General features: G+C 31.8%; 1 protein-coding gene across 2 annotated transcripts in view; it reads right to left on the bottom strand.

The window, feature by feature from the left end:
* LOC137640738 (neuroligin-4, X-linked-like) overlaps nucleotides 1–13607 on the bottom strand; it is a 254309-nt gene that overhangs the window by 26269 nt on the left and 214433 nt on the right. For both annotated transcript variants that reach the window (XM_068373218.1, XM_068373216.1), the window contains exon 2: nucleotides 7379–7525. In XM_068373218.1, coding sequence (XP_068229319.1) covers nucleotides 7379–7517 — 139 coding nt within the window. In that variant the 5' untranslated portion in view covers nucleotides 7518–7525. The remainder of the gene's footprint in view (nucleotides 1–7378; nucleotides 7526–13607) is intronic.

Below are 13607 nucleotides of genomic sequence, written 5' to 3'. Positions count from 1 at the left end.
GTCGGTGCAAATCTGTCTCGCTAAAAGAAATGGACTATAGCTAGGACTTCACCCAGGAAGCAATATGATATATTTGAGTGTTTCAAGAAAAATGATTTCTGTCTTGGTGTGACATGTGAATTCTGCGTCAATATGAATATGTATGTTCAAAGATGTATTCTTCTTTGGAATGCAGACAACTTAATATATCATAGTCCACATAAGGAAAATTAAAAGAATATGTGTGTATGTTTAAAGATATAAGAATGTAATCATCTTTATCACAAAGATAACTTAATATATTTTAGTCCACATAAGGAAAATTAAGAGAATATGTGTATGTTTAAAGATATAAGGATGCAATCCTCTTTAGCACAAAGATAACTTAATATATTGTAGTCCATATAAGGAAAATTAAAAGAATATGTGTATGTTTAAAGATATAAGGATGTAATCTTTAGCACAAAGATAACTTAATATATTTTAGTCCATATAAGGAAAATTAAATGAATATGTGTATGTTTAAAGATATAAGGATGTAATCATATTTAGCACAAAGATAACTTAATATATTTTAGTCCACATAAGGAAAATTAAATGAATATGTGTATGTTTAAAGATATAAGGATGTAATCATATTTAGCACAAAGATAACTTAATATATTTTAGTCCACATAAGGAAAATTAAATGAATATGTGTATGTTTAAAGATATAAGGATGTAATCATATTTAGCACAAAGATAACTTAATATATTTTAGTCCACATAAGGAAAATTAAGAGAATATGTGTATGTTTAAAGATATAAGGATGCAATCCTCTTTAGCACTAAGATAACTTAATATATTGTAGTCCACATAAGGAATATTAAAAGAATATGTGTATGTTTAAAGATATAAGGATGCAATCCTCTTAAGCACAAAGATAACTTAATATATTGTAGTCCACATAAGGAAAATTAAGAGAATATGTGTATGTTTAAAGATATAAGGATGCAATCCTCTTTAGCACAAAGATAACTTAATATATTTTAGTCCACATAAGGAAAATTAAATGAATATGTGTATGTTTAAAGATATAAGGATGTAATCCTCTTTAGCACAAAGATAACTTAATATATTGTAGTCCACATAAGGAAAATTAAGAGAATATGTGTATGTTCAAAGATATAAGGATGCAATCCTCTTTAGCACAAAGATAACTTAATATATTGTAGTCCATATAAGGAAAATTAAAAGAATATGTGTATGTTTAAAGATATAAGGATGCAATCCTCTTTAGCACAAAGATAACTTAATATATTGTAGTCCACATAAGGAAAATTAAGAGAATATGTGTATGTTTAAAGATATAAGGATGCAATCCTCTTTAGCACAAAGATAACTTAATATATTGTAGTCCATATAAGGAAAATTAAAAGAATATGTGTATGTTTAAAGATATAAGGATGTAATCTTTAGCACAAAGATAACTTAATATATTTTAGTCCATATAAGGAAAATTAAAAGAATATGTTTATGTTTAAAGATATAAGGATGTAATCTTTAGCACAAAGATAACTCAATATATTGTAGTCCATATAGGGAAAATTAAAAGAATATGTTTATGTTTAAAGATATAAGGATGTAATCTTTAGCACAAAGATAACTTAATATATTGTAGTCCACAAAAGGAAAATTAAAAGAATATGTGTATGTTTAAAGATATAAGGATGCAATCCTCTTTAGCACAAAGATAACTTAATATATTTTAGTTCACATAAGGAAAATTAAAATAATATATATTTATGTTTAATGATATAAGGATGTAATCATCTTCAGCACAAAGATAACTTGATATATTTTAGTCCACATAAGGAATATTAAATGAATATGTGTATGTCTAAAGATATAAGGATGTAATCATATTTAGCACAAAGATAACTTAATATATTTTAGTCCACATAAGGAAAATTAAAAGAATATGTGTATGTTTAAAGATATAAGGATGCAATCATCTTCAGCACAAAAGATAATTTAATATATTGTAGTCCACATAAGGAAAATTAAAAGAATATGTGTATGTTTAAAGATATAAGGATGCAATCCTCTTTAGCACAAAGATAACTTAATATATTGTAGTCCACATAAGGAATATTAAAAGAATATGTGTATGTTTAAAGATATAAGGATGCAATCCTCTTTAGCACAAAGATAACTTAATATATTGTAGTCCACATAAGGAATATTAAAAGAATATGTGTATGTTTAAAGATATAAGGATGCAATCCTCTTTAGCACAAAGATAACTTAATATATTGTAGTCCATATAAGGAAAATTAAAAGAATATGTTTATGTTTAGATATAAGAATGTGATCATCTTTAGCACAAAGATAACTTAATATATTGTAGTCCATATAAGGAAAATCAAAAGAATATGTTTATGTTTAAAGATATAAGGATGTAATCTTTAGCACAAAGATAACTTAATTTATTGTAGTCCACATAAGGACCTCTTCTTGGAGCATTTTCATAATAAACGTTCTAATTAGTACTCTCTCTCTCTCTCTCTCTCTCTCTCTCTCTTCTTCTCTCTTCTCTCTCTCTCTCTCTCTCTCTCTCTCTCTCTCTCTCTCTCGTGTATCTGAGTGTTCTTACACACTTTATCTGTTTGTCCATCTACTTATCTTTATACCATTGGGCTTAGTACTCTCTCTCTCTCTCTCTCTCTCTCTCTCTCTCTCTCTCTCTCTCTCTCTCTCTCTCTCTCTCTCTCTCTCTCTCTCTCTTAAGACGAAGAAGAACAGATGGAAGAAGAGGTTCATTGGCGGATGAAACTAGAGAGCATTTCTAAATAAACATTCTCTTAATTTTCCTTTTGTGGACCACTATATAAAAAGTATGTTTAAAGATTTAAAGGCCACTCATGAATGGCAAAGGGAAGGGGCAGTGACAATAGCCTAGAGACAGGACAATGCCCTAGACATATGATTAACCCCTAAGGCACCTCTCCACCTAGCTTGGACCAGAGAGGACCAGTCAATGGCTGCTGATGACTACGCAGGTACACCTATAGGCTCCTCCGAATCCCCCATCCTTGGCTGACAAGGATGGTGAGGTTTCAGACACTATAAGAAACGATCGAGCTTGAGCGGGGCTCGAACTCCTGTCCAGCAGAACGCCAGTCGAGACATTTCCAATAGGCCAACCAAACCTGTGTCCAGTTTTGTGCGTTATGAAAAATGTAATTCAACATCACCATCTCCTCCTACGCCTATTGACGCAAAGGGCCTCGGTTAGATTTCACCAGTCGTCTCTATTCAATACTTTTCCATTCATCATCTCCTACTTCGCGCTTCATAGTCCTCAGCCATGTAGGCCTGGGTCTTTCGACTCTTCTATAATCAATTCTTTTTAGCGAGGCCGATTTACACCGACTCGCAGGAGTACCCTTTTAGCTCGGAAAAGTTTCCTGCGCACTGATTGGTTGGACAAGATAATTCTAAGCAATGAGACAGCAGGAAACTTTTCCGAGCTAAAAGGGCACCCCTGCGAGTCGGTGCAAATGCGCCTAATTAAAAAAAATAGAGTATAGTTATCAAATTATCAAAAAAAAAAATTTGGGTTTTTTAAATTTTAGGATTAATTACATCTCCCTAGGATAACGCGTGAACGCCACAGCCCTTCCGCCCTAATAATTTGGTTTGATGTGCAAACGTTGTTACATAAAGCAAAAAGAAACGAAAAAACTTATTTCGAAAGTTGTTACCTAAAAAAAGGAAAAAAAAAAAAAAGGTTATTTTCAATTTCCAGACTAATGATTTCATTCTGGTTTATCACACATAAATGGAGTACACATTTATGCCAGGTATTTTCAAAATAATTATTCAGGTATATTTATTATAACTATCTTCCCTAAAAAAAAAAAAAAAAAAAAAAAAAAAAAAAAAAAAAAAAAAAAAAAAAAAAAAAAAGATCAACTGAACATATTTAAGTATTTCAGGAAAAAAATAATTACTTCTGACAATCGAAATACGTTTATGCTTGCACAAAATTTCCGGTATAAAAAGTATAGTTTCCTATCGACATTGAAATAATTTTGTTATCCCAAAATCAACACTGTTAAAAATTTGCATTACAAAAACGGCCAATGCCTGGCACCATTTATTCCAGGATTTTTACCGTTTTAAAACCGGATATATTGACGTAAAGGAGTGATATTACAGTCACCAAACAGTAAAAATTAATAACAAAGTATGGTAGAATTACGGTCGCCTGTATTTTACTGAAATACGGCTGAGAAGAGTATAGTTTTACGGAGAATTTCCGATTAAAATTACAGTTTTTTTTTCAAGTGAACAGTGTATATTTATATACTATATTATATTTTAGATATCATTATTAATATATTATTATTAATCCAAGAGATGAAATAGGATTAGCATAACTATATCCAAAACAATAAATGAACTAAAATCCAAGGATACTCCTAAACACAATTGACCAAAATGAGAAAACACTAAAGAAACGAAGAAGCATCAAATTGATAAAAAGAAGACTTGGAACAGAGCGCTTAGAGATAGTTATTATTATTATTATTATTATTATTATCATTATTATTATCATCACTTGTTAAGCTACAACCCTATTTGGAATTGCGGGATTCTATAAGCCCAGGGGCTCCACAGGGAAAATAGCTCAGTGAGGAAAGGAGACCAAGAAAAACAAAATATTTTAAGAAGAGCAACATGATTAAAATAAATATCTCCTATATAAACTATAAAAACTTTAACAAACCAAAAGGAAGAAAAATAAGATAGAATGGAATAGGATAGATGTTTGCTTTAAAGGATGACAATGCAAATATCTATAATAGAGATAGAGTGATGAAAATTGCAGAGGATTCCTATACAATCCTATACAATAGTGATGTAAGAAATAAACTTTACCAATTGCAATAATGAAACACTTGAGCCAAAAGTCAACAGTGTATATTTAGATATAACTGTTTTAAAGTGAATTGCATTTTATATTTTGGCGAAATATTTCCAATACTATAGGGGCACTCAATACAGCGCAGACCTCCACCACGGCAGATTATTTCTCGATTTTTTGCTCGACCTTGACCTTTGACTTTAACATGTATTAACTGACGTGGATTTTCATACACTCAAATATGAACCAAGTTTGAAGTCTCTGTGATAACAATGTCCAAATTTATGGCTGATTACGTGAATTGCACATTTTGCTTAAGCGTGACCTTGACCTTTGATCTTGACCTTCCAAAATTTAATCATTTCAAGCTTTTTACATGACAGATAATCCCTGCAAGTCTCATTACTCTACGATTGACATTGTGGCCAGAAAGCTGTTCACAAAAAAACACACAAACAGGGGGTAAAACATAACCTCCTTCCAACTTCGTTGGCCGAGATAACTACATTATGTATACATCGATACATATGTGCACATCCCCATAGCTACACATAACCGTATAATTCTGCGAATTTGTTAAAATTCGTTTTAGTTGGAATTCAGAGAAAAATCCGTTGTTGAGCCGTTGTTAAAAGGGAAATGATATAAATTTATATTTTATTGTCCATCTGTGATGAAACTGCCGTAGAGTAATTCCCATTATTTGATTCACCATTACGTTCTGGAAATCATTTCCGTTTTGTATATATTGTAGCCTAGATATTATGCATTAAATACTTGCCTGGTCTAACAGCGAAGCGTTGTATTTGCACAGGTGTTTACACCAGCTGAGGTTTTAAGTTTTCCCAATGATAATATGGTTAGTTTCTATTTTGTTCTATTAATTTTCACTATCTATAGACTACTACTACTACTACTACTACTACTACTAATATCTATTTTGACGTTGTTACTGTTTTTAGAATGATTTATTGTTAATTTGTTCTCATCGTTTACTTATTTCCTTATTTCCTTTCCTCACTGGGCTATTTTTTTCTATTGGAGCCCTTGGGCTTATAGCAACTACTACTACCTATTTTGACGTTACTGTTTTTAGAATGATTTATTGTTAATTTGTTCTCATCATTTATTTATTTCCTAATTTCCTTTTCCTCACTGGGCTACTTTTTCCTATTGGAGCCCTTGGGCTCATAGCATCTTGCTTTTCCAACTTGGGTTGTAGCTTGGCTAGTAATAATAATAATAATAATAATAATAATAATAATAATATCATCCTTTCCTATATAACAATGACCAAGTATCTGGCTTTATATACAAATATATATTTCTTTCCTGTCACGCTGAGCAGCATTGCAAAACGTATGGTTAATCAGTCTCTCCAAGTTCCTCGGATAGGGGGAGAAGAACAGTCATACCCTGGTGAGAGGGGGTACTCCGAGAAGTACAACCGCAAACCACAATCTCCCACAAACTGCCCAAACTGCCGAGTTGTAGTTAAGAAATGGGGGGAGGGTGAGGAGGGTTTAATCTGTGTGCGTGCATATCTAAATATGTAGCTGTCATTTTTGACGTGACGCGTACACTAGTTGTTAACAATGACCTAATCAAAACCTTGTGGCCGATAGATATACAAATCAATATTTTACAAATAATTCTACAAAATGGACTTGCACAGTCTATATCATTAAATTAAGTTCAATATAAATAACTAAACAATATTTTTGAAAAAATAAAGGCTCAATTCAATCCCCCTTATATCGAATGTATCAAAAAGGATTTAGTGTATTGAGACTACTTTCTGCGTGTGTGTGTTTGTGTGACTTTACTTTCTGCGTGTGTGTGTTTGTGTGACTTTACTTTCTGCGTGCGTGTGTTTGTGTGCGTACATATCTATCTACATATTTACACATAATTAATTTCTAGTCAATCAGCTCGTGTGAAACGAACCTAATGGAAGAAACATAACGAGGCACAAGGATACTTAGAAACTAAAGGATATCACATCAAAATTCAAATGGACCATTTGTAATTCTAGTGATCATAAAAAGAGTACTGACATGTACAGTTGCCTTCATTAATTCCGGTACCCTTCATGGGAAGCTAAGGAGACATCAGTGTACCGGAATCAATGAAGGCAACTGTACGTCTTGGTAACTTCCTCAGCCTCAATAGGTGGGAAAAAAGTCAGTGGGAACAATGGAAAGATAACTTATCAGCTAGAGATCAGGACAAACGAGACAGTGCATCATGGGAACAAGAAGTAAGTATTGCCAATGCTAATACAATGTTGCCATACCATAATACAATAAATGGTACGTATGTGATAATGACAATACATATGAATACTGGTACATGTTAAATGTGTCTTTTCGTGTACCTACATGAGAATGATGGTACATATGGGTAATGACAATAATAATGAATACTGGTGCATGTTAAATGTGTCTTTTCGTGTATCTACATGAGAATGACAAAGAGTTCCTTACCTAAGATCCCCAGGCGATAGTTGATAGTGACAACGATGACCTTGCCCAGGGCAGCTAGCACAGATCCGTCGTAGATGCTGGAGGATCCCCATTCGTAGGACTCGCCGTGGATGAAAACCACCACTGGATATGCTATCATCGATCTATCTGGAAAATTATTTTTATCATTAACATTATTATTACTAATGTACGCGAACCGTCAGAAATGACGGCTACATATTTAGATAGATGTGTATACACATGTAATCGCCCTCTCGCCTGGGTAGCTTTACTCCCTCTTTCCTATACCCGAGAGACGGGGAGAGATGAGTGTGACTGTGTATATATATATATATATATATATATATATATATATATATATATATATATATATATATATATATATATATATTACATATATATGTATGTATATACATATATATATATATGTATATACATATATATATATATGTATATACATATATATATATATATATATATATATATATATATATATATATATATATATATATATATATATATATATGTATATATATATATATATATATATATATATATATATATATGTATATATGTATATATATACGTACATATATATATATATACATATATATATATATATATATATATATATATATATATATATATACATATATAACCTGACACTTGCTCTTTATTATATGGTAGAGATTATTATCATTAGTACGAGCTAAGCTAAAAACCCTAGTTGGAAAAGCAGGATGCTATAATCACAAGGGTTCCAGCAGGGAAAATACCACAATGAGGATAGGAACTAAGGAAACAGATATAATAGTGTGCCTAATTGCACCCTCAATTAAGAGAAATCTAACCCAAGACAGTGTCAGAGGAAGGGCAATCACTAGGAAAAATATTGTATGCCTATAAGAAATTCAATTTGAAACATTATTCTCAGAAGTTAGCAATCTATCATGTTACAATTACTTTGTCTCTGCTCAAATCAACTCTTCGTATACTTTACCTTCATAGCACCCTCTAACAAGAGTATGAATTCGATTTATAGTAATGCATTAGGCAATCAATCTCTACTTGTTACTTTTGTACTGAATTAGGCTTAACTCTCAACGAGAAATTCCTTTTCACCCAGCTGTGATCTCCAACTTTATTTTCCCATCACTAAACATTTTTTTGTTATCATCTTTGACCGTTATTTTCATATTTTAATTTGTCATATAAACTTCTTTCAATTCTACCCTTTAGAGCAGTGGTTCCCAACCTTTTTTCTGTCATTTCCCCCCTGCACCCAGTTCAACCATCCAGATTTCCCGCTTCATGCCCCGCCCAGCCCTCATGCCCACTCGCCTGCCTCAGAAATGGGCATGATATTCCAATTCTCCCCTTGAATATCATGTCAGTGAGAAATGATATGATCATATCACAATTGAATGGCTAACAACAAATTACCGTACGTACTATGTGGACATTTTCCGCTTGTTTTAGTTAGAAGGTAGTGTAATTATTTCCCCCCTGGAAGTTTCAAATTTCATCCCAGGGGGAAATTTCCCCCAGGTTGGGAACCACTGCTTTAGAGAGTATCTACAAAGCGGCCTTAGAAACCTTTTGAGGTGCTAAACATTGGAGATACTCAAACAGAAATAAGACCCCCTCTCATGTTTCATAATTTTTGGGAAAACATCAACCACTGAAAGACAGTTCTTTATACTAATCAAAAGTCTAGAAAATTGGCAAGGATTCACTATTATTTGCTTATTAAAAAAAGAAAAAAAAATCCAAAATTTTCTACTTCCTAAAGCAATGGCGTTTCAACTTTTAACTATTATGATTCGAAATAAGTTCTTCACCCTTTTTATTTACTTCAATCTACTATACCCATTTCTGAGTTAAAAAAATTTTCACTTTCTAAAGCAATATCTTCAACTTAGTGGCACCAGCCACCCATTGAGATACTACCGCTAGAGTTATATGGGTCTTTTGACTAGCCAGACAGTACTACGTACATTTAATCCTTCTCTCTGGTTACGCTTCATTTTCCCTCTGCCTACATATACACACTGAATAGTCTGGCCTATTCTTTAAATATTCTCCTCTGTCCTCATACACCTGACAACACATTACCAAACAATTCTTCTTCACTTTGGGTTACTGTACTTCAATTGTTAAGTGGCCACTTTTCTCTTGGTAAGGGTAGAAGAGACTCTTTAGGTATGGTAAGCAGCTCTTCTAAGAGACACTCCAAAATCAAAACATTGTTCTCTAGTCTTCGGTAGTGACACAGCCTCTGTACCATGGTCTTCCACTGCCTTGGGTTAAGAGTTCTCTTGCTTGAGGGTACACTCGAGCACACTATTCTATCTTATTTCTCTGCCTCTTGTTTTGTTAAAGTTTTTAGAGTTTATATAAGAGATATTTATTTCAATGTTACTCTTCTTAGAATATTTCATTTTAATTTTTTTCTTTCCTCACTGGGCTATTTTCCCTGTTGGAGCCCTTGGGCTGATAGCATCTTGCTTTTCCAATTAGGGTTATAGCTTAGCTTATAATAATAATGATGATAATAATAATAATAATAATAATAAAAATAATAATAATAATAATAATAACTATTGTGATTCTAAATAAATTTTTTACCCTTTCCATTTAGCTATATCCATTTCTAAGCTCTTTGCCCTATTCATTCTGCTATATCCATTTCTGAATTTTTTTTTATTCTTCTGATGGATACCAAAGAACTGCATTTCGAAAACTGACTAGCCAGGGGGGGGGAGGGAGGAGCCATAAATTATTCGCAAACATCCCCCTTAAATGTCTCATGAGATTATGTCGAATACATCATTATGATTCAACTTTACTCATAAAAGCTTTACAAATCCATCAAAATTACTTGTAAATTACCATTAATGTCCTCCTCCTTGATTAGTCTTCAGATTAATGACGGAGGCATCATTATTTATACCTGGTTCTTTCACACCTCTAATGAAACTTCTTTCCATCACTGGTATTAAACTTTATAACTCGAAGGGTCATCATCGATGTCTGCTGTTATTAAAGTTCAAAGTTGTAGGAAATGTTTTTATATTGGACTAGCTGACATAAGTCTCTCCTTATAGATTATTTATGGAAGATTTATCTTAATGATACTGTTCTTAAAATGTGTTATTCTGATTGTTCACTGCTGTTCTTTTGGTTCATTTCTTTATTTCCTTTCCTCACAGAGCTATTTTTCCTTGTTGGAGCCCTTGGGTTTATAGCTTCTAGCTTTTCCAACTAGGGTTGTTGGTTACCTAGCAGTAATACTACTACTACTACTACTACTAATAATAATAATAATATAACCCTTAATTTCTACTAAAAGGTTTAAATGTTTAAAGGCTCCTCATGAATGGCAGAGTTAAGGGACAGTGATATTGCCCTAGCAAGCAGACCAATGCCCTAGAGACTGACCATATAAGCGTCCAAGCCCCCTCTCCACCCAAGCTATGACCAAGGAGGGTCAAGCAATGGCTACTGATGACTCAGCAGATAGACCTATAGGCTCCCCCAAACCCCCAACCTTACCTCACAATGATGGATTGCAGATATCAAAGGAACTAACGAGTCTGAGCTGGTCTCGAACCCAAGCCTGGTGTTCCCCAGTCAGGGACGTTACCACATCGGCCACCACAGTTTTACTCTTTGAGTTTTCGAATACTATAAAAAATTCCCTATCATTACAAGTACTTAGTATTTGTAATTAGCATTTCCTTACTAAATACCAGCTAATTACAAACGGCCAATTCAACATATAATTTCCCTTACCATCGAAGCCTATAAAACGAGAGCATAAAGCTATTTCCATTCACTATTTCCAGTCCCAATGACTATTTCATCAGTGTTTTCCCCTTTGTCCCAGTCATGGCGATACTTTATCAAGTATCGTGCAGTCTTGACGACTAGAAAAGCCAAGTAAAGCCACCCTGTTAAAGTTAGGGTCTGCTTTATCGTAGCTAAAGCCCGGGGGGGGGGGGGGGGAAAGAGGAGGAGGAGGAGGGGGGAGGAGGGGGGAGGGGGTCTAAGGTGACCTACTTTATGTTTATTACCTTGGTGAGGTTCAGCGAGGGCAAAACGTACCAAGAATAAGAAGAAGAAAATAAAGACGTTGAAGGTGATGGATTAAGAAGGGATTTTTTTTTTAGGGATTTTTTTTAGGGATTTTTTTTTCTTTAGGGATTTTTTTTTAGGGATTTTTTTTTTTTTTAAAGATATATCCTTTCCATCAGACTTTAAATGTGTTATTTACTATGAATATTATCAAAGTCAATTTAATCATCATCAGTAAAATGATTAAAATGATTATTAAAATTGTTATCGTCTGACTATAAAGACGTTGAAGGTGATGGATTAAGAAGGGATTTTTTTTTCTTTTTTTTAAAGATATATCCTTTCCGTCTGACTATAAATGTGTTATTTACTATGAAAATTATCAAAGTCAATTTAATCATCATTAGTAAAATGATTAAAATGATTATCAAAATTGTTATCGTCTGACTATAAATGTGATATTTACTATGAAAATTATCAAAGTCAATTTAATCATCATTAGTAAAATGATTAAAATGATTATTAAAATTGTTATCGTCTGACTATAAATGTGTTATTTACTATGAAAATTATCATAGTCAATTTAATCATCATTAGTAAAATGATTAAAATGATTATTAAAATTGTTATCGTCTGACTATAAATGTGTTATTTCCTATGAAAATTATCAAAGTCAATTTAATCATCACTAGTAAAATTATTAAAATGATTATTAAAATTGTTATCGTCTGACTACAAATGTGTTATTTCCTATGAAAATTATCAGTCAATTTAATCATCACTAGTAAAATGATTAAAATGATTATTAAAATTGTTATCGTCTGACTATAAATGTGATATTTAATATGGAGATTATTAAAATTAGTATATTCATTATCATTAGTAAATTTCTTAAAATTATTATTTAAATTGTAAAAGTTTTTATTTTGGAAATTATCAAAAAACTAAAAATGTTGTAGGATACGGCGTAAGAAGGGTATTCTTTTTTCTATGATATGAAATTTTCGTCTGACTTAGTGTTATTTATTATGAAAATTATCAAAAACAATAATTTAGTTCACCAAACTTTCAACTGGGCTCCACAAGGCACTGTAAGAGTTGGAAGACCCAGACCTACATGGGTAAGGGCTATGAAGCATGAATTGGGAGATGATGAATGGAGAAGTATTGATTTAAAAGCTTAAGAATATAGACGACTGGCGAAATCTAACCGAGGCCCTTTGCGTCCTTGGGCGTGGGAGGTGATGAAAATGATCAAAATAATTATTAAAATTGTAAAATTTCTTATTTTTGAAATTATTTCGCTTCTTCTTTCACGTCATCGCAAATTTTCTTAATCACAATATTGGGCAAGAAGCTGATAAAAGAGTTCCATAGATTTTTTTTTTTTTTTTAACGCCTCGAAGCAACATTATTATCAGGAAGATGGAAGCGGTTCCACTTTCATGAAATTTTCAAAAATAAAGAAGCTGTTTTTACATATATATATATATATATATATATATATATATTAACATACGCAAAAAAAAACGAAAATATATTTCATCATAAATAATATCTTATCAAAATTAATTCAACCTTCCCTTAAAAAATTATAAACGCCGTTCGAGAAAAAAGAAAAAAAATATTAATCTTCGGGAAAACAGACAACGGAAAGCGAGTGAAGATTCTATTATTATTGATAAATTTATCATCATTAAACCTATTTTAACAAATTCTCAAAGAAAAAATAGATAAGCAAAGGAAAGAATACCATATACGAAATAAAAATACAAATATATTTTATCATATAAAATCAGAATTAATTAAACTTCCCCTTAAATAATTATTGATAAAATTATCATCATTAAAACTATTTTAACAAAAGCTCAAAGGAAAAGCAGCTAAACAAAGAAAACACAAACACATTCAAAACAAAAATAAAAATATATTTCATCATATAAAATACCTTATCAAAATTAATTCATCTTTCCTTTAAATAATCATAAACGCCGCTCGGGAGAAAGAAATAATTAATCTTCGGGAAAACAGAATAAAAATTATTATTATTATTAAAATTATTTGAAAATAAAGCTCAAAGAAAAAGCAGATTAACAAAGAAAACATTAACATATATAAAATAGAAATTGAAATATATCTCATCACACAATAT

This window comes from Palaemon carinicauda, chromosome 5 (genome assembly GCF_036898095.1).
Source record: "Palaemon carinicauda isolate YSFRI2023 chromosome 5, ASM3689809v2, whole genome shotgun sequence".
NCBI classification, from domain to species: domain Eukaryota; kingdom Metazoa; phylum Arthropoda; class Malacostraca; order Decapoda; family Palaemonidae; genus Palaemon; species Palaemon carinicauda.
The sequence above is the reverse complement of the archived record's forward strand: the minus strand, read 5'-3'. Positions and strand labels throughout refer to the sequence as shown.